Source organism: Myotis brandtii, unplaced genomic scaffold (genome assembly GCF_000412655.1).
Source record: "Myotis brandtii unplaced genomic scaffold, ASM41265v1 scaffold10, whole genome shotgun sequence".
In the NCBI taxonomy this organism is placed as follows: Eukaryota; Metazoa; Chordata; class Mammalia; order Chiroptera; family Vespertilionidae; genus Myotis; species Myotis brandtii.
The window spans coordinates 2812231-2831937 of NW_005353325.1; the positions used below are offsets into that span (position 1 = coordinate 2812231).

A 19707-nucleotide genomic window follows, 5' to 3' on the forward strand; every position below is an offset into this window, starting at 1 on the left:
CCATGTAAGCAATTGTACTTACAGCTGCTGCTCCAGGACTTTAACAAGGACTTTATGCTTATTTCAAAAAACACAGAATCCTGTAGACTCAACATTGTCTCCACGGGCTGCAGCGCAGCAGCAGCAGCAGCAGCCTCGGATTTGTTGATCTGTCCTCGGAGCCTGAGCCGAGCTGCTGTCCCTCTTCAGCTCGCAGGCAGCCAGTTCTGACCCACAGTGCCTTGGCTTCATTACCATGCAGTCTCGCAGTGACGCACAACTATAGTGGAACGCCGCTGAATGCAGATGAGCCATCGCGTTGAATGAACGCTCACAAGTTTATTCTAAGTGCCCTGAAGGACACCCTCACCTCTTTTGATGCAGACATACACGTGGCCGCAATGATCCCTGTTTATGTTCCTGTTACCAGTTTTGATGAGCTGTGTGTCCCCAGCTGCTTTCAGGGGAGTCACTAGTGCGAGTAAACAGACAAGGGTAGAGCTCTGCCCTTGGATGCCAAGTTTCTCACCAGCTAAGGGCTTTAGAAATAAAAAGTGAATTCGAACCTGACGTATCTTTAAATCTCTCCCTGTAAGAGCTGACCAGAAGAAAAACCACAGTGGTATGTACCCCACTCCACTACCAGCTTTCTCTGAGAGGTCTCAGTAGTAAATTCCCTCCACCCCTCTACACACGCAGGCAGTAAGCAGGGACTCTCTCCGCACGCTTGTGATGATGCAGGGTCCACCGCCTCACTTAACCCACCAGAGAGAACGCTGGCTACTGGGCTGAAAAGATGATGTAATGGACACCGTGGCCGAGCCTCCATCAGCTCCAAAACTGCTCAGCTCAGGACAAAGTTTCCTCTGCTGCATGCAACTGATTCAACAGAGAGGACTCTCTGATAATAATGGGGTTATTTTAAAACAGGGTCTTCTATTACTAAAATAGCATCAAATTTCCCTGAACATCTCAGAATATCAATGAACAGCAAGAAATCCTCCAGTCAAACAAAATGCACATCTTTAAAACTCTATAGAAACTTTTAAAACTGAAAACTGGCCCTGGTAAAAGCTTAACTACTCTTCAAAATAGTAGAAAAATTTCCAAATCAAACCCGACAAAACTATTTTATATTGACAGCCGAAGGAACATGCCTTGACCTCATAATCGGTTTACTATGACTTTGAAGGTCATGAGGCATGTGTTTTTCCATATGTGGCATTATTTTTGTATTGACCCATCTATACAATTGTATTCTTTAAATACCATAAAAAAATAAGTAAATTCAGTGATCAAAGTTAGAACTGAATAAATTTAGGCACTGTATTAAAAGCTAAAAGAACATTCTTCCATGTACAAGTATCATACATTAAGGGAAAAGGAAAGTCATATTCATTAAGACATATTCAGTGATAATAGTATTATTGGGAGCGTCATTAAAAGCTTGCATTTCTTTAGCACAGTCCAAGAAATCTGGAATAAGTCTAGGCCATTCCTATTCCTGAACAGGCCCAAAACCTAAATTCAAACCAGGGCTGCAAGAGCTAACCACAGAGGATTCCCATAACACAACACCATTGATTGAACACGATCGGAGACAGCTCAGGATCAGTTAAGGGCGAGGTTTCCCTGGTCTAGTGGAACACAAATGCCTCAAGGTGTTAACATGAATAAAGGGCATTCCACAGTCCAAAATCACCTCCTACTACATCTCATTCAACAACCATGTATGTCGACAAACCGAAGGCTCTAGTTGTATACAAAACAATATGATTTTTCTTTTCTTTTTGTTAATCCTCATCCAATGATATTTTTCCATTGATTTTTAGAGAGAGTGAAAGGGAGGGGGAGAGACAGAGAAACATCAGTTGTCTCCTGCACAGGGGCCATGGATCAAGTCTGCAACCAAGGTGTGTGCCCTCGACCAGAATCGACCCTGCGAACATTTAGTCTGCGGGTCAGCGCTTTATCCACTGAGAAAAACCGGCCAGGGCTATAATTTTTCTTTTTTAACTGAAGTATTCTCCAAAGTGATTTGAAAATACAATCTTTTCATTGAACAGCTGTTAGCAGGTTAGGAGAATAAGCTGATCTAGACCTATATAAACTACACCATTAAATGCTAATACTCAGCACTGAACCATGTCAGGAAGTGAGGAGGCATACACTACATATTTTGCCATATTTTTTCCCTACCCCTATGGAGCTAAGCCTACGAGCCTCCAACAAATTTTAAAAGCTACTTAATACCACTTGGCTATAATGTCACACCAAAGAAACTAACGTCCATTCCTAGTAGACCTTTATATAAACTCTAACAAGCAAAACTGTTTTGCGGAATATCAGAGTATGATCACTTTGGGGTGGGGTGGTAAATAGTAAGTAATGTTCTCACAACCTTAAAAAAAGGATTTTCTTCTGCTTGAGTTCTGTTTACACGGATGGAAAAGAATAAACTTAATGTTTCTGTTTTATCTAATCAGCCTGTCACGATGTACACAAAGCCAAAGCCAGTAACAGTTTCTTTGGGACACAGATGCATAAAATTAATTTCAGGGTTTATTTTTAAAGTTAGATTTTACAGGTTATTCTTATATTATTATTTTCCATATGAACAACTGTAAACCTATTTTTGCCCACTCTTGACATTTCCCACATTTTCTACAATGAATGTTTGAACATTTTTAAAACTTCATTACAGAAAGAAAGCAGGAGTGCCTGGTCAGTGTGGCTCAGTGGTTGAACACTGTCCCACATACCAAGAGGTCAGGGCACATGCTCGGGTTGTGGGCTCGATCCCCAGTAGGGGCATGCAGGAGGCAGCTGATCGACATTTCTCTCTCATTGATGTTTCTCTCTCTCTCTGCCTCTCCCCTCCTCTCTCTGAAATCAATAAAAATATATTTTTAAGAAAAGAAAAGAAAAAAAAAAAGCAGGATTCTTGGAGAAATGGTTGATTCTAGGACTTAAGCACATAAAATAACCTGGAGCCGTGGTCGGCAAACCGCGGCTCGCGAGCCACATGCGGCTCTTTGGCCCCTTGAGTGTGGCTCTTCCATAAAATACCACGTGCGGACACACACGTACAGTGCGATTGAAACTTCGTGGCCCATGCGCAGAAGTCGGTATTTTGTGGAAGAGCCAGTATTTTGTGGAAGAGCCACACTCAAGGGGCCAAAGAGCCGCATGTGGCTCACGAGACGCGGTTTGCCGAGCCGCAGTTTGCTGACCACTGACTAGAGCAGCCGTTTGAAATGAATAAAACTAAAAAAAAAAAAAAAAAGACCGTACCCTTTTATGTAATGATGTTTACTTTGAATTTATATTAGTTCACACAAACACTCCATCCATGCTTTTGTTCCGGCCCTCCGGTCCAGTTTAAGAACCCATTGTGGCCCTCGAGTCAAAAAGTTTGCCCACCCCTGGACTAGAGCATCCTTTAGGGTCAAAAGTATGAAAGGGCTGCTATAACAATTTCAGCAACAAAATAAGTAACGTAGTTTTGGACTATAACCCAAACTATAAAATAAATATCCATGAATCTATACTGATATAAAGTAATGATTACATACAAAAATAAGAAGAGATCAATCCACATTGTGCAGAAAAAAAGTTAACCCAGCAGGCCTGACTGGTATCCTTTGAAAGTCCTGCTTACAAGACTGGCCCTTGGCTAGCATCTAAGAACTTAGATTTCAAGAGGGCCCCCACCATTCCCAGCACTGACATGAGTGGCTCACACTATGCCTAAACTGTTGGTACAAACAATACAGATTATGCTGAACATCTGCTTTCCTCTAGGCTAGGGAGTCTAAAATGTGGGTATGTGCCTGGCACTGGATACTCATGTGATCAGCCCTGGTAAAAATCCTGGGCACTGAGTCTCTACTGAGCTCCGTGGCTGGTCACATTTCACCCATGGTGTCGTAGCTCAATACTGGGCAATCAATTGCCTCCTCTATGGTGCTACTGGGAGACACTCTGAAGGCTTGTGCCTGGTTTCCCCTGGATTTCATCCAACGTGCCTTTTCACTTTGCTGATTTTGCTTACTGTCCTTTTGCTGTTCTTAATCATAGCTGTGAGTACAAGGACACGCTGTGTCCTGCGAGTCCTTCTGGCAGATCATTAAATGTGAGGATGGTCTTGGGGATCCATGATACACATTCAGAAGAATTCTAAATAATTTATGTAGATACTTCACTCTCAAGGAGGAGCATTACTCCCGGATCCTTAAAAACATGAGCTATACTAGTGACCTTCTTTGGAAGGGTACAATATAGATAGCAGAGGGAAAGCGGAATTTTATTGTGAAAAAAACTAACAAATACTACTTGAGCCAGGAGATCAAGATTAAACTCATCAGTGATAAATTAAGAGCACACATTCTTGATGATGAAAATGGCATTTTTCCTCTGTGTTCTTCCTAAAACCTAAAACCCCAGTCTACATATGAACATCATATAAACCCAAAATGAACAGTTAAAAAATACCCAGCCAATACTCGAGATTATCAAAAACAAGGAAACTCGGAGAAACTATTATAGTTGAATACCCAGGACATTCTGCAGATACTTCAGAAGTGTCATGCTTTACTAATGGGCCAATGGTTACTTTAAACCCTTCTTAACATAGGTTCAAAAGATCAAAAGCAACCCTCAAAAGATTAAGCTATCAGCAAGTAACAGCCTTCCAGAACAAAGAACACTTTTTTAAAAGAATGTAACGAAGTCCAACATTTATAATGTGTAGCATCTAATTAAATATTATTAGATGTGTCAAGAAGTAGGAAAATGTGACCCATAAAATTAGTCAATTGAGCAGATCTAGAAATGACAGAGATGTTGGGATTAAGCATATGGGCTCTTAAAAAACTATTATATATAGACTCAAAAACTTGAATGAAAAAGTAAACACAATGAGGAGAAAAGAGAATATATAAAAATAGACTGAAATAGAACTCTGAGAGATAAAATACAAAATATCTTAAACAATAAATTCACTGCATGGAACTAAAAAAGATTAGATTCCACAGAACAAAAGATTAGTAAACTTGGAGAAATGGAAATAGTAGCTCTCCAAAGTCAAGAACAGATAACAAAACGAAGAAAAAAATGCATAAAGCCTCGCTGACCTTCGCAAGAACATCAAATAGTCTAACATATGTGTTATTGGAATCTCAGGGAAGCGAAGAGAAAATACTACCTGAAGAAATAATGATCAGAATTCTAAAAAATTGATGAAGACCCATAAATCCAAAACACTCAAACCTCAAGCAAGGATTCATGTACCAAAAGAACACATGCAAGGCATGCCATAATCAAACTCCTGAAAACCAAATGACAAGAAAAATCTTAAAATCGGAGGGAAAAAAATGACACATTGCATACAGAGGAACAAAGATAAAAATGAACACAAACGTTTCATCTGAAACTATACAAGGCAAAAGTTGTAATGACATCACTGAAAAGCTTAAAGCATAAAAATTGGTGACTTACAATTCTATATCCAGTGAAAGTATCCTGTCAAGAAACAAGCAAAAAACTTTTCCAAGATAGACAAAAGCTGAAAGAATTTATCACCAACAGATCTACATACAAAAAATGTTACATAAAGTTCTTCAGGCAGTAAGAAAAGTATACAAGATGAAAACTTGAATCCATACAAATTATGAAGAGTGCCAGAAAAGGCAAATGTAAAGGTAAGAAAAGACCTTTTATTTCTCATTTTAAATTTTCTTTAAGTTAACTGACTGCTTCAAGCAAAAGTGGTTAACAATGTACTGTCAGGTTTATAACATATGAAGAAATAAAACATCCTATATAATAAAAGGCTAATATGCAAATAGACCAAACAACCGAACTGGTCATTATGACATGTGCTGACCACTAGGGGGCATGCATGAAACATGGTGGGCGTCGGCCGTGGCAGGATGGTGGAACAGGTGAGCGGGGACTCCAGACCAAGGCAGGGCGCCGGTTGCTGTCATCGGGGTGAGCCTCTGGTGGTTACTGAAAATTCTTTGCTCCCATGCGCCGCAGTCCCGCCGGTGCTCACACCTGCTGCTGGTGCCAGCCCTACCTGCACCGGCTGCTGGAGCCAGAGCTGCCGCTTGCACCTGCTGCCAGCACCCAGTGCCGGTCCTGATTGCCCCTCAGGGCTTCTCCACCTCCCCCTGCTCCTGAGGGGCGATTGGGGCCGGCAGCTGCCTCTGACACCCGCTGCTCCTGATCGCCCCTGAGGGCTTCTCCACCTCCCCCTGCTCCTAAGGGGTGATCAGGGCAGCAGATGCCGCTTGCACCTGCTTCCGGTGCTGGCCCTAATCACTCCCCGCCATCAGCGGGTGCGAGTTGGATTGGCGCCGTTAGCCCATGGGAGCAGTGGTGTCAGCCCATGGGAGTGGCAGCAGCGAGAGTGAGGCTGCCAGCAGACAGGGGACGGGAGAGGCCAGGTGGGGACTCGGAGGATGGGCCAAGACCCGCCCCAGTGTCCACTGCAACCTCGCAGACCACAGTTCCTTTCAATGTGCACGAATTCATGCACTGGGCCCCTAGTTTGACTATAATAGCCCAAAAACTGGAGGGGAGAAAGAAGTATAAAGTTTCAGGTTCTTATTATACATAAAATGTTATGCTATTATTTGAAAGTAAAGGATGATAAGTTCAAATTGATTTTGTAAACTCTAAAGCAAGTAGTTCAAAAAGAGAATTTAATACAGCAATAGTAGAATAAATTAGAATACTAAAAATATATACAAGAAGACAAAGAAGGGAAAAAAGAAAATATAGCAGATAGGACAATAGGAAACAATAGCAATATAGATTTAAGCCCAATCATGTCACCAATTATATTAAGTATAAATGGTCTAAACCAGTGATGGTGAACCTTTTGAGCTCGGCGTGTCAGCATTTTGAAAAACCCTAATTTAACTCTGGTGCTGTGTCACATATAGAAATTTTTTGATCTTTGCAACCATAGTAAAACAAAGATTTATATTTTTGATATTTATTTTATATATTTAAATGCCATTTAACAAAGAAAAATCAACCAAAAAATGAGTTCGCATGTCACCTCTGACATGCGTGTCATAGGTTTGCCATCACTGGTCTAAACACTGTGCAGAGCACCATGAGAGGTGCTAAAGGGATAATTTAATGACTAAAATAGATCTTTGTGCCCTTGGGAGGGTTAGGACCCAAAGGTGGAGCTAGAGTGTGGATGTGGCTATGTGTGTCTCCCTCTTCTAAAGAATGAATCTTTATGCTTAATCTTAAAAAGGAAAATAGATTGTGCTCGCTTTGGCAGCACACATAGTAAAATTGAAACAATACAGAATAGATTAGGATGGCCCCAGCGCAAGGATGACATGCAAATTTGTGAAGTGTTAAAAAATTCTTTTTTTTTTTTTTCTAAATTAAAATCAAAGTAACACTGGCTGACCAGGGTTAGAGCACCAGATTCCTATCCACTTGGTTCTTCCACTTGCCTGAGGAGATTCACAAAGAAGCCCTGAAATACCCATAAGGCTCCAGGAAATACTGAAGTTGATCATCAAATGCTATAGAAGAGTTTTGAGCAGGAAACTGACTAATTAGGTAAGGAATGGACTGGAGGAGAACACAACAGAAGTCAATGGGCCATTTATTTATTTGAAAAAGTTTTTTGGATATGTTTTTATTGATTTTAGGGAGAGGGATAGAGAGATAGTAACATCGATGAGAGAACCATTGATCGGCTGCCTCCCATCCACCTCTCACAGGGGATGGAGCCCACAACCCAGGCATATGCTCTGACCAGGAATAGAACCAGTGACCTCCTGATTCAGGGGTCCACACGACACTTAACCACATAGGCGGGGCTCAATGGGCTATTTAAATTGCTAAGGTGAGAGATAATGACTTAAAAAATTAATAATATACTTAAAACAATTCAGGAAAAGGCAATAAGGGGGGGGAAGAAGACAGATTCCAATTTTTTCATTAGACGTACTTCTTGATGTATTTAGAATACATAGGGTAAAAAAATTAAAGCCGAACTACTCAAAAGTGACCCTTAGGCTTAGGTGACTGCATAGACGGTACTAAACATACATAGGTCACATCAAGAAAAGTTCTGGCTATGTAGTACAAAAGGGATGTCAGGACTAGAGATGAGAGGAGAATGTAGGGACAACCAACCCCACAAGCCTTCCAGCTCTCTTCTTCATTGATGAGGGGAGGAAACTGAATTCCTTATTTTCAAGTACTTGCTAGCCAACAATAACCACAAATTAATGGCTTTCGGCTGAACTGAAGAAAAATAACAACCAGGTAACAATAATTCAAATCCAGCACTACAAAAGGACAAATGAAATAAACAGGTGAGTGATGAGGGGCATCTGCTCCTCAAACACTTGAACCAGAATTCCATCTAGATTTCTGGATAGGAAAGTTTCAGGTCATGTCCAAATTAAATGCTTATTTCAGAATTATATGTCAAGTCTCTGAACTAATGGTTATAGCTATAAAAGGGTAAGTTTTCTACAAATGTCACAGGTTGGACCAATGCACCAATGTATTCTCAAATTAGCAACATAAAGCAGTAAAGAAGCATTTTAACTAAGCTCTGTATTTCAGGAGTGGTTACCTATGCAGCAATTCCATTGCTTGCGTATGCCGTGAGGTATAATTACTGTTACCTTCCTGACACAGGGTATTTATTAATAGCCCAATTGTTCCTAGTTTTTGGTTGAAGTTCTTTTAATATATTTCACACATAAAAATAAAAAAAAATGCTTCCTCTGCTTAAAATGAAGCAGTCCAGACCCCATAATCATACTTTCTTCTTTGCCCTAAGCCATACCAATTTGATATGACTTGGCCCAGTGGTAAGACACTTACTTCTTCAATGGGGAAAAAAAAAAAAACCTGTTTCTGAGTATACTTGAAATTCATTATTGAGATTCCAGAAATTGTTTGTGAAATAATTTTTGAAAATTCTGCTTTAAAAAATCCAGATTTAAAATTTTCTATTCAAAAGGCTGCTAGTTACTGGATTTGTATTTTTACAATGCACACAATGTCTATTCATCACCTACAAAGAAACTAGATTGTTAATACTAAGGTACTTTCATTGTCGATATACGGTATACAGATGTATTGGGAAGAAAGGGGAATATGCATTACTGGGAATGTATAAGAAAAATTCTAAGAAACATGAACAGGATGAAAATAAAATGTATTGTCCAAAGCAGGACATTTTTTGAGGGTGGAAATAGGCACTATTAACAACACGCCAGGACAGAGATGTAAGCCGTCAACTCTCCAAGGCCTATGAGGACCTATGGTCACCTTAGCAGCCACCACAAGGTGAAGGCCCACTGATTCCCACCAACACTTGCCTTTCTGAATTTTTCCTCCTTTGTCAGTAGCGTGGGAAGTTTACAATCAACTAGAGGTTTTTATTGTTTGAGCCACCTTTGAGAACACTCTTCACAACTTTAAAACAAAGGAGTAAGTCACAAGGCTGTACTAAAGTATAAGAGGAAGAGTCTACATCAGAAAAGAAAAGGAAGTGTCCAACTGCAGAGGCGACTAAATGTAAAGACAAAAATCACACTTAGGAAGGAGAGTGCCAGCTGGGGTAGAAAGAAAAGATGAAGAGATTGCCCAGAGAATTAAATGGGCCAGACTGAAACACAGGAAAATATTTATGCGTGGTTAAACATAATCATAATGTACTATATTGAAAGTAATTTGAAAGAACCTACCTTCATACTCTTAATATTCGTTAAAGCACCTCCTAATCTAGTAAATCAGAGCCCACTTTTTAAAAGTAAGATCTCTGAGGTCATTGCTAAGCCCATTAAAGTTTAAGAAGAGCTCCTTTAAATTACATTTATAAAAATATTATATTGCTTATGTTGTTTTTAGCACACATCTATACTTACTTAAAAATAGAGACTAGGAACCTTCAGAAGCCTAAGACATAATAAAGAGAAATTTTCTGTATTCCTTTTAAGAACTTTTTTAGTGTTTTCTGGAGTTTCTCCACTTTGTAGACTAGAAATATATTCCAGCTTATACTTCTTGAGAACAGTCTAAGAGATCATCAGACAACTTATCTAATCTTAAACAAATCACTCTTTAGAAACAGAAAAATCTATCAAAAGTTCAACTGAAAAAAGAATTTAGGTACAGTGGTAAAAATTTACATCTGTACTATTTACAATTATTTTGGATTACTGCTTATCTATAATGTTTAAATGAATAGGGCAATGATGGAATATTTGCTTTCCTGGTACATAGTTTAGAAAAATGTAATTCTAAAAGACAAACAGACTGATCGGTCCTCACCTTGATCGCTATCTTCCTACAAAGAAACACCTGAGATTGTCTAGGTTACCTTTATTCTTTAAAGAGAGAGAGAAAGAGAGAGAGAGAGAGGAAGAGAGAGTCACCTGAGATTGTCTAGGTTATCTTTATTCTTTAAAGAGAGAGAAAAAGAGAGAGGGGAGGGAGAGAGAGAGAGAGAGAGAGAGAGAGAGATTGAGATTTAATAAAGTGGTAGTATGAGGTGATAGAGATGGGTAGAAGGTGCAGGTACAGCCTAGTGGACAATGAGTTCCCCACTGTGGAAAGGTCCACAAACAGGATTCATAAAAGCAACCATTTCCCAGAATTCCACATCAGGATTTTAAGGGCATAGAGAAAATGTGACAAGCCAACAATTATCTTTGAAGAATAAACCACCTGGCCTTCCACAATCACAGATTTTGTTTTTAAATGGAGAAACATGAAAGATCACATAACATAAACCCTTAAATTTCAGATGAGATGACTGAAGCCCTGGAGGATAAGTAATATGGTTGGATCCCCAATCAAATCAGTAAGTATTTATTGAACACCTACTACAGGCAAAACACTATTCCAAGGGTTACAAAAAATACAAAAACGTATAATATTGGAGCCCTTCTTCAAAACTCCCATTCCCCGTTTCCCAGGTGAGTTACATGCAGGTAGCTCTCTGATGTTAGCAATATTCTCTTCCATATTCTAGCTTCGTGGTTGGAACACTTTGGCCCTGGGGCCAAGTCTGGTTCATCGCCAGCTTTTGTAAATAGAGCTGTGCTGGAACGTGGCCACACATACATTCGTGTATCATCTAGGCTCCCTTTGCTCTACGAAGCCAGAGCTGAGTAGCTGTGACAGAGACTTGTGGTGTGTAAAGCCTAAAATATTTACTATCTGGCCCTTCACAGAAAATGTTTGCCAAGCTCTGTTCTAGATCATCGTTTGCTCAACTTGAGGTTTTTGGTGTGGTTTGTTGTTGTTTTTTCTCTCTTTTCGTTTGAAATGAATGGAAGGCTGGTTTTGCCTGAGGAGCCACTGCCCACTGAGCAATGTGCTAGATGGTTTTGAAGGAACAGTCAGTGGGCTAAATATGGCAACTGACAGCAGCTCCCGGTAACAAGAAAAAACTTGTTCTGGCATATAAAGGACAAGGACCAAATGACACAGAATTCTAACATCCAACAAATATTTACTAACTGCTTACTAAGTGGGTGCCATTGGGCTAAGCTCTGGGGATACCCCCAATAAATAAGACCAACTCAGTTCACAAAGAACTGACTACCTGATGAAAGGAACACTTTTATATTAAATGGAATAGTAGAAGCTAGTAGACAATGAGTTAGAGACCTGACCCAGGGAATAATGAACTGGGGTGAAGCTGGGGGGGGATAAACTATGCAAACCCAGGGACAGGCACACAGAGACTACGATCCCCCCTGCAGAGATCCAGTCCCAGGAAGTCATCAGGATTGGAAGCTTGTAACTATCTACTAGCATAGTTGCCTCATTCCAAAGGCCACTACTGGTACATGGGTGGAGGTAACTTGGATTGTAGGTTGCTTCCTGAATTTCTTTTATAGCACATTTTTGTTTAACCTTTCTAGTATATTCCTTTAGTGACATTTTTAAACTTACATTTAGCTTTAGTCATCTTAACCTATTTTACCGTGTGTTTTTCCAACCCCACCTCTTTTATTTTCTTTAGCATCCTCCAATATAGATATTATCACATGATTCATCTTTTTACACTTTTATGATTTCAGTATGTTGTGACTAAAAATTTATTTAGTTGTATATTTTTCTTATCCCCCCCACCTTTTTTCCCAACTATTTTATCTTAGATATAACTCCTTCTTTTTGCTTCTTAAGAGAGACTAAGCAGGGGTAATCATCAAAATAGTCAGCTACCAGGAAGATATGGTAACTAAAAATTAAAACATGCCCAGCCTCAGAGTGGCGGTGGGTCCTGAAGGGCCCTGGTGTGCTTAGGATTCACCTTTTAGTTGATGAATCCAGGGGTGGTTCAAGAGGGTCCGGGGGCGGAGACAGAAGGACTGGAGCAGCAGGAGCGCTTGGGGGAGGAGATGGCACAGTAGCTAAATATCAACTGATGGGAGGAACTGTAATCTTTCAACAACCAGTATCAGGATACCACTGCACACTGAATAAACATCAGTCCTGCGATTAGGAAACAGCGGAGTAAGTGGGATAGAGAGGAGGCTTTTCCAGGCTCCTTAAAAGAGAGACAGATGCATCTTTATTTCAATTAAGTTTCTTGCAAGTCCTTTCTAAATGTCAAAGTAAAGAGCCTGACCCTAACTCTAGCCATACTTAACTGCTCCAATTTTTAAAAATATATATATATCCATGTAACGTGAGGAGACAGTCTAAAATGATTCTTCTTAAGAAGTGTTAGGCTAACTTTAAAAATAGCCCAGAGAAACTACTAAAGTAATACTGCTGCACTAACTTCTAAAAATCCTGGTAGCTGAATCTCACAGTCATTTGGCCACAGTGACTGGAAGAGCACACACTGTGGACAAAGAAGGAAGCACAGGAAAAGGTGGTACAACTCAAGCGCCCATGAACTCTCCCGCAGCTCTAAATCACGTGCTAAAGTTTCTTTGAGTTATGCACAATAGAAGACCTAGACCCAGATTCCTAGAATATTTTCCATGATGGAATGCTCTAATGATAAATTCTAATTAAATCTGATTCATCTACCTCCAAGTCAAAATTCCAAAAGTTTTTGTAAACAATAGACACCAAGTATTAAACTATGTGTCAATTTCGCAGCCAAAGGCATGTATATAACAACCCAATAGGGCTTCTGAAAAATACTCTAAAGGTCCTCTTACGTAAGAAAACCTCCTTGATTTCATGACACTACAAAAACCTAAAACTTCCAAATCCCATTTGTATAAGCAAGAATTCCTAAAGCCCTTCATACGTGGCAAGTACAAGGTATCATGTGGGTCAGGCCAGAAACTCCCTAGCAGACTGATTGTTATTTGGAGCTCTCAGGTTCTTCTAGGACACTGCCCTGCCCAAGGACCTTTTTATCACATTTGAGTCCCAAATGATTGATTCTTCATCTCCTTTGGTCTGTTATCACTACATGCATTTGAAGTATCAGGAGAAAATCTACTTCATTTCAATGTTCTCCCGGGACCTTCTCTAAACTCTCTCTTCATAATCTAGTCTTTGATAAAGACTTAAATCCATCTCATTCCCTTCTGAAAAGAAACTGGCCTGCCATGCTATTCCACTACCCAATACATAATGTATCAAAAAAACAAAAAACCGAGCTCTTCTGGAGGTGCAAAATCTAATCACTAAAGGCAATGGTTCTACAAAAAACAAAACTGAAAAGATCACTTATTTAAAATATCTTAGCTGACTGGCCAGTGTGGGTCAGTGGCTGAGCTTCAACCCATGAATCAAGAAGTCACTGCTTCAACTTCTGGTCAGGGCACATACCGGGTTGCAGGCTCGATCCCCAGTAGGGGGCGTGCAGGAGGCAGCTGATCAATGATTCTCTCTCATCATTGATGTTTCTATCTCTCCCTCTCCCTTCCTCTCTCTGAAATCAATAAAACATTTAAAAAATATATTTTAGTAACAATTAGCATTCCCTTTTCTTTACTAGTCAAATGTAGACAGCAGCCTTTAAAGCTCAACCAAAAGGCTTTTGGAATTTTTAACAAGTGCTACATTTTGGTTTGTCCTGGCTAGTGAACTGTCCTGAATATCTCAGGGGAGGTATACCGGTATACTATTTAAATGTTTATAACCCATGAAGTCATTAACACTTTGTAATGAAATGGAAATGGTATCTCAATGTGCACCTCTTAAGTGTTTTTGAAAACGTCATGTGAAATAGCTATTCCCTTAATCAGCTTATCTAACCAGTGTTATAAAAATAATTATCAACTGTTCATTAAAGTGAAACACAGACTCTCAAATAGTAATGCTCAATATATACTGGAATTAAAGTTGATGCCTATGAAAATATAGCTCTTATTAAAATAAAAGCACCCCCAAAGGTGTGTTTCTTTAATAGAACACCTAACCTCGGTAGATACAATTAGCCTTTAAAAATAAGTTTATACATAAAGATTCAAAACATCAACACTGCAATGAGATGGAGTAGAAAGAAAGAACAAATGCCTGATTTTAAAATAATGGCATGACTAGCCCTACCTGGTTTGGCTCAGTGGATAGAGCGTCCGCCTACGGACTGAAGAGTCTGCGGTTCGATTCTGGTCAAGGGCACATGCCTGGGTTGCTCGATCCCCAATAGGAGGCATGCAGGAGGCAGCCAATCAATGATTCTCTCTCATCATTGATGTTTCTATCTCTCTCCCTCTCCCTTCCTCTCTGAAATCAGTAAAAATATATATTTTTTAAATGGTATGACTAGACCATTTAGTAGTCAAAAAACTCAAATAATTTGGTTAAAGCCTCTCTGAACTTCTAAAACTTTGCATAACAACCTATCTCACTCAGTTTTCAAGACAACTTAGACAGCATTTGCTCATTAAACCAATATTTACTAAGCAACTGTTCTGTTCCAAGCCCTGAAACACATCAGTAGACAGAGCAAAGTCCATGCTCACCTTATATTCTATTGAGGGGGGTGGGGGGGGGGGGGGAGGAAAACTGAATGCACTAAATAGATAGACAAATTATACCATTTCAGTTATTGGTAAAACAAAACAAGAAAATAATGCCCAGAATACAGAGAGCGCTCAAAATTTCTTTCATCCTTAATGTTGACATATACTTAGTTCTGTTCAATGTATCATTATCTCTGGTCTTGGTGAATTATAAAAATAAATCTTGCCCTGGCCAGTCTCAGAGGGAAGTGGGGGGGGGGGGGGGGGGGGGAGAGTGGGAAGAGATTAACAAAAGAACTTATCCATAACCCATGGACACAGACAATAGAGCAGTAGGCCTGGGGGAGGAGGGGCAGGTGCAAGGTAGAGGGGTTCAATGGGGGGAAAAGGAAGACATCTGTAATACTTTCAACAGTAAAGATAAATTTTAAAAAACAAAGAAAATAAATAAATCTTATATTTACACTCACTTATTCTTGACTCCAAATAGAATGCACAACAACAAAATTAAGGTTGATTCATAAGAATAAAAATAACCCAATCCTAGAGATACAAGGACTTTGCAGCTGTCACGACAGAAGCCTGTGGAACACACTGTCTGATCCTTAGGGTCTGACTCATGACCATGCCTAATGGTCATTGTTCCTCAATGGTCAGTGAAGGGCATTTTCTCCCCACCAACTTTTATGTGTGCAGCTAGATATTACTTCTGCCAATTCTACTAATATTTATCAGTGAAATCAGTCTTTGATCACATGTCTATGACTACACAAAAATTATGAATATTTAAGCAGCTTATGAATAAAATTTTTAACACAAATACATGAATCTTTGATTCCTGTTTCTTAAGGAATAGGGATAGCAAATAAGTGACTTACTTCTTTAACAAAAACTACAACATTATTTGTTATAAATTATACTGTTAATCAAATAATCAAAAACCTTCATTAAAGTAGGAATTGTGGAGGAGGGATCTATAGGTCCACCAAAAGTTTTATTTTAACTTAAAATATAAAATCCAAGTTTATTCCCTAGACTTTTAATATAGTGCCAAGTACTTGTCTCTTAGGGTGAATTTGCTAATTGTTTTCTTGCCTAAAATTTAACCCTTGTACATCATTTACAATTTCCAGTTTCAATTTCTTCAAAGAGGACAGGGAAGCTGAAGGTATCTGAAAGCAAAATCCTTCCAATCATATACACTTCTATGGCTTACTCGCAATTCAAAAGCAAATTTTTTTAGGAATTCACTTGTATGAAGTCTGATCAAAGTATTCAACTTTGTTTACACCACAATAGCTCTTTCTTTTTAGTCTCATACTTTACTGAATTACGTAATATTTAACTAAATTATATGATCACAATTACAAGTATAAATGGCATGAACAGGTTTGGTTTAAAATTTCACCCAACTCTTGGTAAGCACACAACTCAACCCGGTGGGAGCAGAAATGTTGGCAGAGGAGTTGAACAGTTTTGTGTACAAGAGGCATTTGTTAATGAATGTATTTTACAGAGAAAGGGGGGATTTCTGATAAATCCAGTGGGTTGCTTAAGAATTTCCATAAAATTTAAAAATATTAAGTTACTTAATATTTAGAGAAAGTTAAAAAGTAAAAAAAAAAAAAATTATCAAAAGCAAAGATAAATGTTCTTCAACTATCAACCCCAGCAAATACCTCAAAATTTTACAAATATTTTTGTTAAAGAAAGCATAAGCATCTATAAATACTTTTGGAGTTAAAAGTAGCAAGTAAATTTCTATATATTGCCAACTAACCAAGTCTCTCTTACAGAAATTGCCAAAGAAGTCCTTTAAATTAATTTTAAGAGTCATTTCCTAAAGTTGAATTTTATTCTGGGGGAGAAACTGGGCAAGATTATTCCATAAAGAACCTGTAGCCTCTGAAGTTGCAGACATCAGATTCTTCAGTATTCATGATTTTGCTTTGTTTGACTGTGACTAGAAAAAGATAGCTACTACGGAAAATTCTTCATCATTCAATTGAGTGCTTATGTGAAAATTAATATAAATTACAAAATCTATTATATTTTGTAACATGTGTGCTATGCTCAAAATGTCTTTTAAAAAATAAAAAAATAAAAGGTGACATATTAGCCCTAACTGGTTTGGCTCAGTGGATAGAGCGTCAGCCTGCGGACTCAAGAGTCCCAGGTTCGATTCCGGTCAAGGGTATGTACCTTGGTTGCAGGCACATCCCCAGTAGGGAGTGTTCAGGAGGCACCTGATCGATGTTTCTCTCTCATCGATGTTTCTAACTCTCTATCCCTCTCCCTTCCTCTCTGTAAAAAATCAATAAAATTTATATATTTTTAAAAAGGTGACATATTAAACTAATGGCCATAGTATGTTACATTTAAACACCAAGTCCAATCACACAGGCTGTGATAAAGAAAATGATTAAAGACTGAAAGTTAAAGAAAAAGTAGTTTTTAATAACTTAAATAACTGCATATATTAATATATTCACATTTTTCACTTATTTATACTTGCACTATTGAACTCAAAACTAAGTGCTGAAAGACATTCAATTTTAACTGAAATTAAGAGGTACTAACTCAGTGGCCTCACTTCCACTTCATTCATTCAAATGAGTGAATAGTATAAAAAAAAAGAGAAACTTCTAATACCAATACATTGTAGGTATCAATATATATTTCTTTTTAAAGCTTAAAAGCTCCGTGTCCTTTGTTTTAAAAATATCCATTATGTAAAAGAAAGTGTGGTTTCTCACAAATACGACCCTAATTTTTAACCTGACAAGAAACAGATGGAGTGTGAATGCAAGGAAATGGAGGCACTCATCTTCAGCCCCGAGGAACTGAAATTGAGAAATTTTTTAAAGGTAACTTAGCATTGCTGACCAAAATTTTTAATGCACATAGAAACTTCTATCAAGAAGCAATCATACAAAGGTATAACGTGATATATAAATGGATATTTATTTTTAATAACTAAAAATAGTCATACTAAATGTTCATTAATAAGGGACTGATTGAATAAATTATATCCACACAATGAAGTGCGTTTTAAATGAGGCAGAAAGATGTTTATGATGTATTAAATGAAAAGGCACACATCAAAACAGCCTGGATAGTAAACCTCATTTTTAAATTCTACAAATAAAAATGTATGTGTGCATATTAAAGTATGCATAGAAAACAGCTATAAGAATATATATATCAAACTTGTAGAGAAACTCTCTTCTTTCCATAAAGTATTATATTCATTTATATAAGCAGTTATTTATTCGCAAAAAAATCATAATCATACAGAACATTTTAGTCAAAAATTTAAAAACTTACAGCATTTTTCCATTTTCTTCCTAAAGGATTTCCTTTCTTTTAATATTTGCTATTTACCAGTACTATATGCAAAACTGATTTTTCTTCTAACACAGACTGAGTATCATTTGCTCAAACATTAAATTTAACTTTGCAGGATTATATTAAATAAAGGTACTGTGACTCAAAATAATCATGATTATATTCAAAGATGTGACTTTTTATGTTTCACCCCAAATATTTGCTATCTTCACAATAAAATAATGAAGTATATTTTTAAAATAAAATGGACATGGTTTCTATGGTGATAGGTAAAACTCAGTATCTTATTTTTCATTTACATATTCTATGGGTTACAAATAACATTTTTCCAATAAGTATAACACATTTTCCAAAGATCATCAAACTGTAAACTTCTTTACAGAAATATTAATTTACAGCATCAATATTTCTCCATCTAAACTCGCAGCAAAACTTTGATACTAAAATAACTTTACACCAACTACATATTTACTGTATTAAACATTTTATAATATTTAAACTTGACTTTCAATACACAGATTTTTTTTTTGCTTACTAGAATTCAAACTTGTAAACATAATTTCTTTCCTAAAATACTTTTTAAAGGACTGAAAATAATACATTTTATTCCCATTTTACTTTACCGAGTTGTTGATGGAGGTGTTTGTCATAATTACTGTGCCAGATAGTGATTCCATCTTCCTCACCTACAGTCTTCTCTGATGAAAACAAACTGAGACGTCTCATCTTCAGTAATTGGGGGGAACCTTCCTGAAAACCACCTCTAGCTTCCACAACCACATCTCCCGAGAGAATGGGAGGCACCACTCTTTTTAAAAAGTCCATTATAAGGCTCTTCTACATTACTAGTCCTAGGAGCACACAGAAAAGGCGCCTGCACCAATTTCCTTGATGAGGAGATAAGGTCCACTATGTATGTCAAAGAGCAGACACGTCATGTGAGGTTAGGTGGTGCTCAACACCAGCAGGCCAAGTGCCAGCTGTTTGGAAGCTGATTTTCAGGACATCTGCTGTTCACACTGATAACAAACCAAACAGCTATCGACCATGAAACGGCACTTCACGTGTACAAGTCCTTGTACATCTACAATGGGTGTTAACAGTAATATTCAGACCATAAAAGGTTTAGCATCCGTCTAGTTTAACATTTAGACTTTGAAAACTCACACTGTAATAATGTTGAGACAAATTTACTTTGGCCTGAGGTGTGTCGTCCTTCTAAATAAACTTACAGCTGAAGTGTAGAACTAACCAGTAGTCAAAAGATGACTCTTATGCCCTTGGCTCAGTGGATAGAGCATCAGCATGTGGCTGAAGGGTCTCGGGTTCTATTCCAGTCAAGGGCACATACCTCGATTGCAGGCTCCTGGCCTTGGTCAGAGGCATGTGGAAGGCAACCAATCGATGTGTCTCGTTCACATCCGTGTTT

General features: G+C 38.2%; 1 protein-coding gene across 13 annotated transcripts in view; it reads right to left on the reverse strand.

Annotated features, from left to right (window-relative positions):
- FRYL (FRY-like) overlaps window positions 1-19707 on the reverse strand; it is a 238460-nt gene that overhangs the window by 155421 nt on the left and 63332 nt on the right. For 7 of the 13 annotated variants that reach the window (XM_014534429.1, XM_014534396.1, XM_005853147.2 and 4 more), the window contains exon 1: window positions 18902-19160. The exons of 1 other annotated variant lie outside the window; for it this stretch is intronic. In XM_014534429.1, the coding sequence (XP_014389915.1) occupies window positions 18902-19103 (202 nt within the window). In that variant the 5' untranslated portion in view covers window positions 19104-19160. Of the gene's footprint in view, window positions 1-18901; window positions 19161-19707 lie in introns of those variants that run through there. 5 more of the 13 variants (XM_014534435.1, XM_014534402.1, XM_014534398.1 and 2 more) reach the window with 1 other exon arrangement.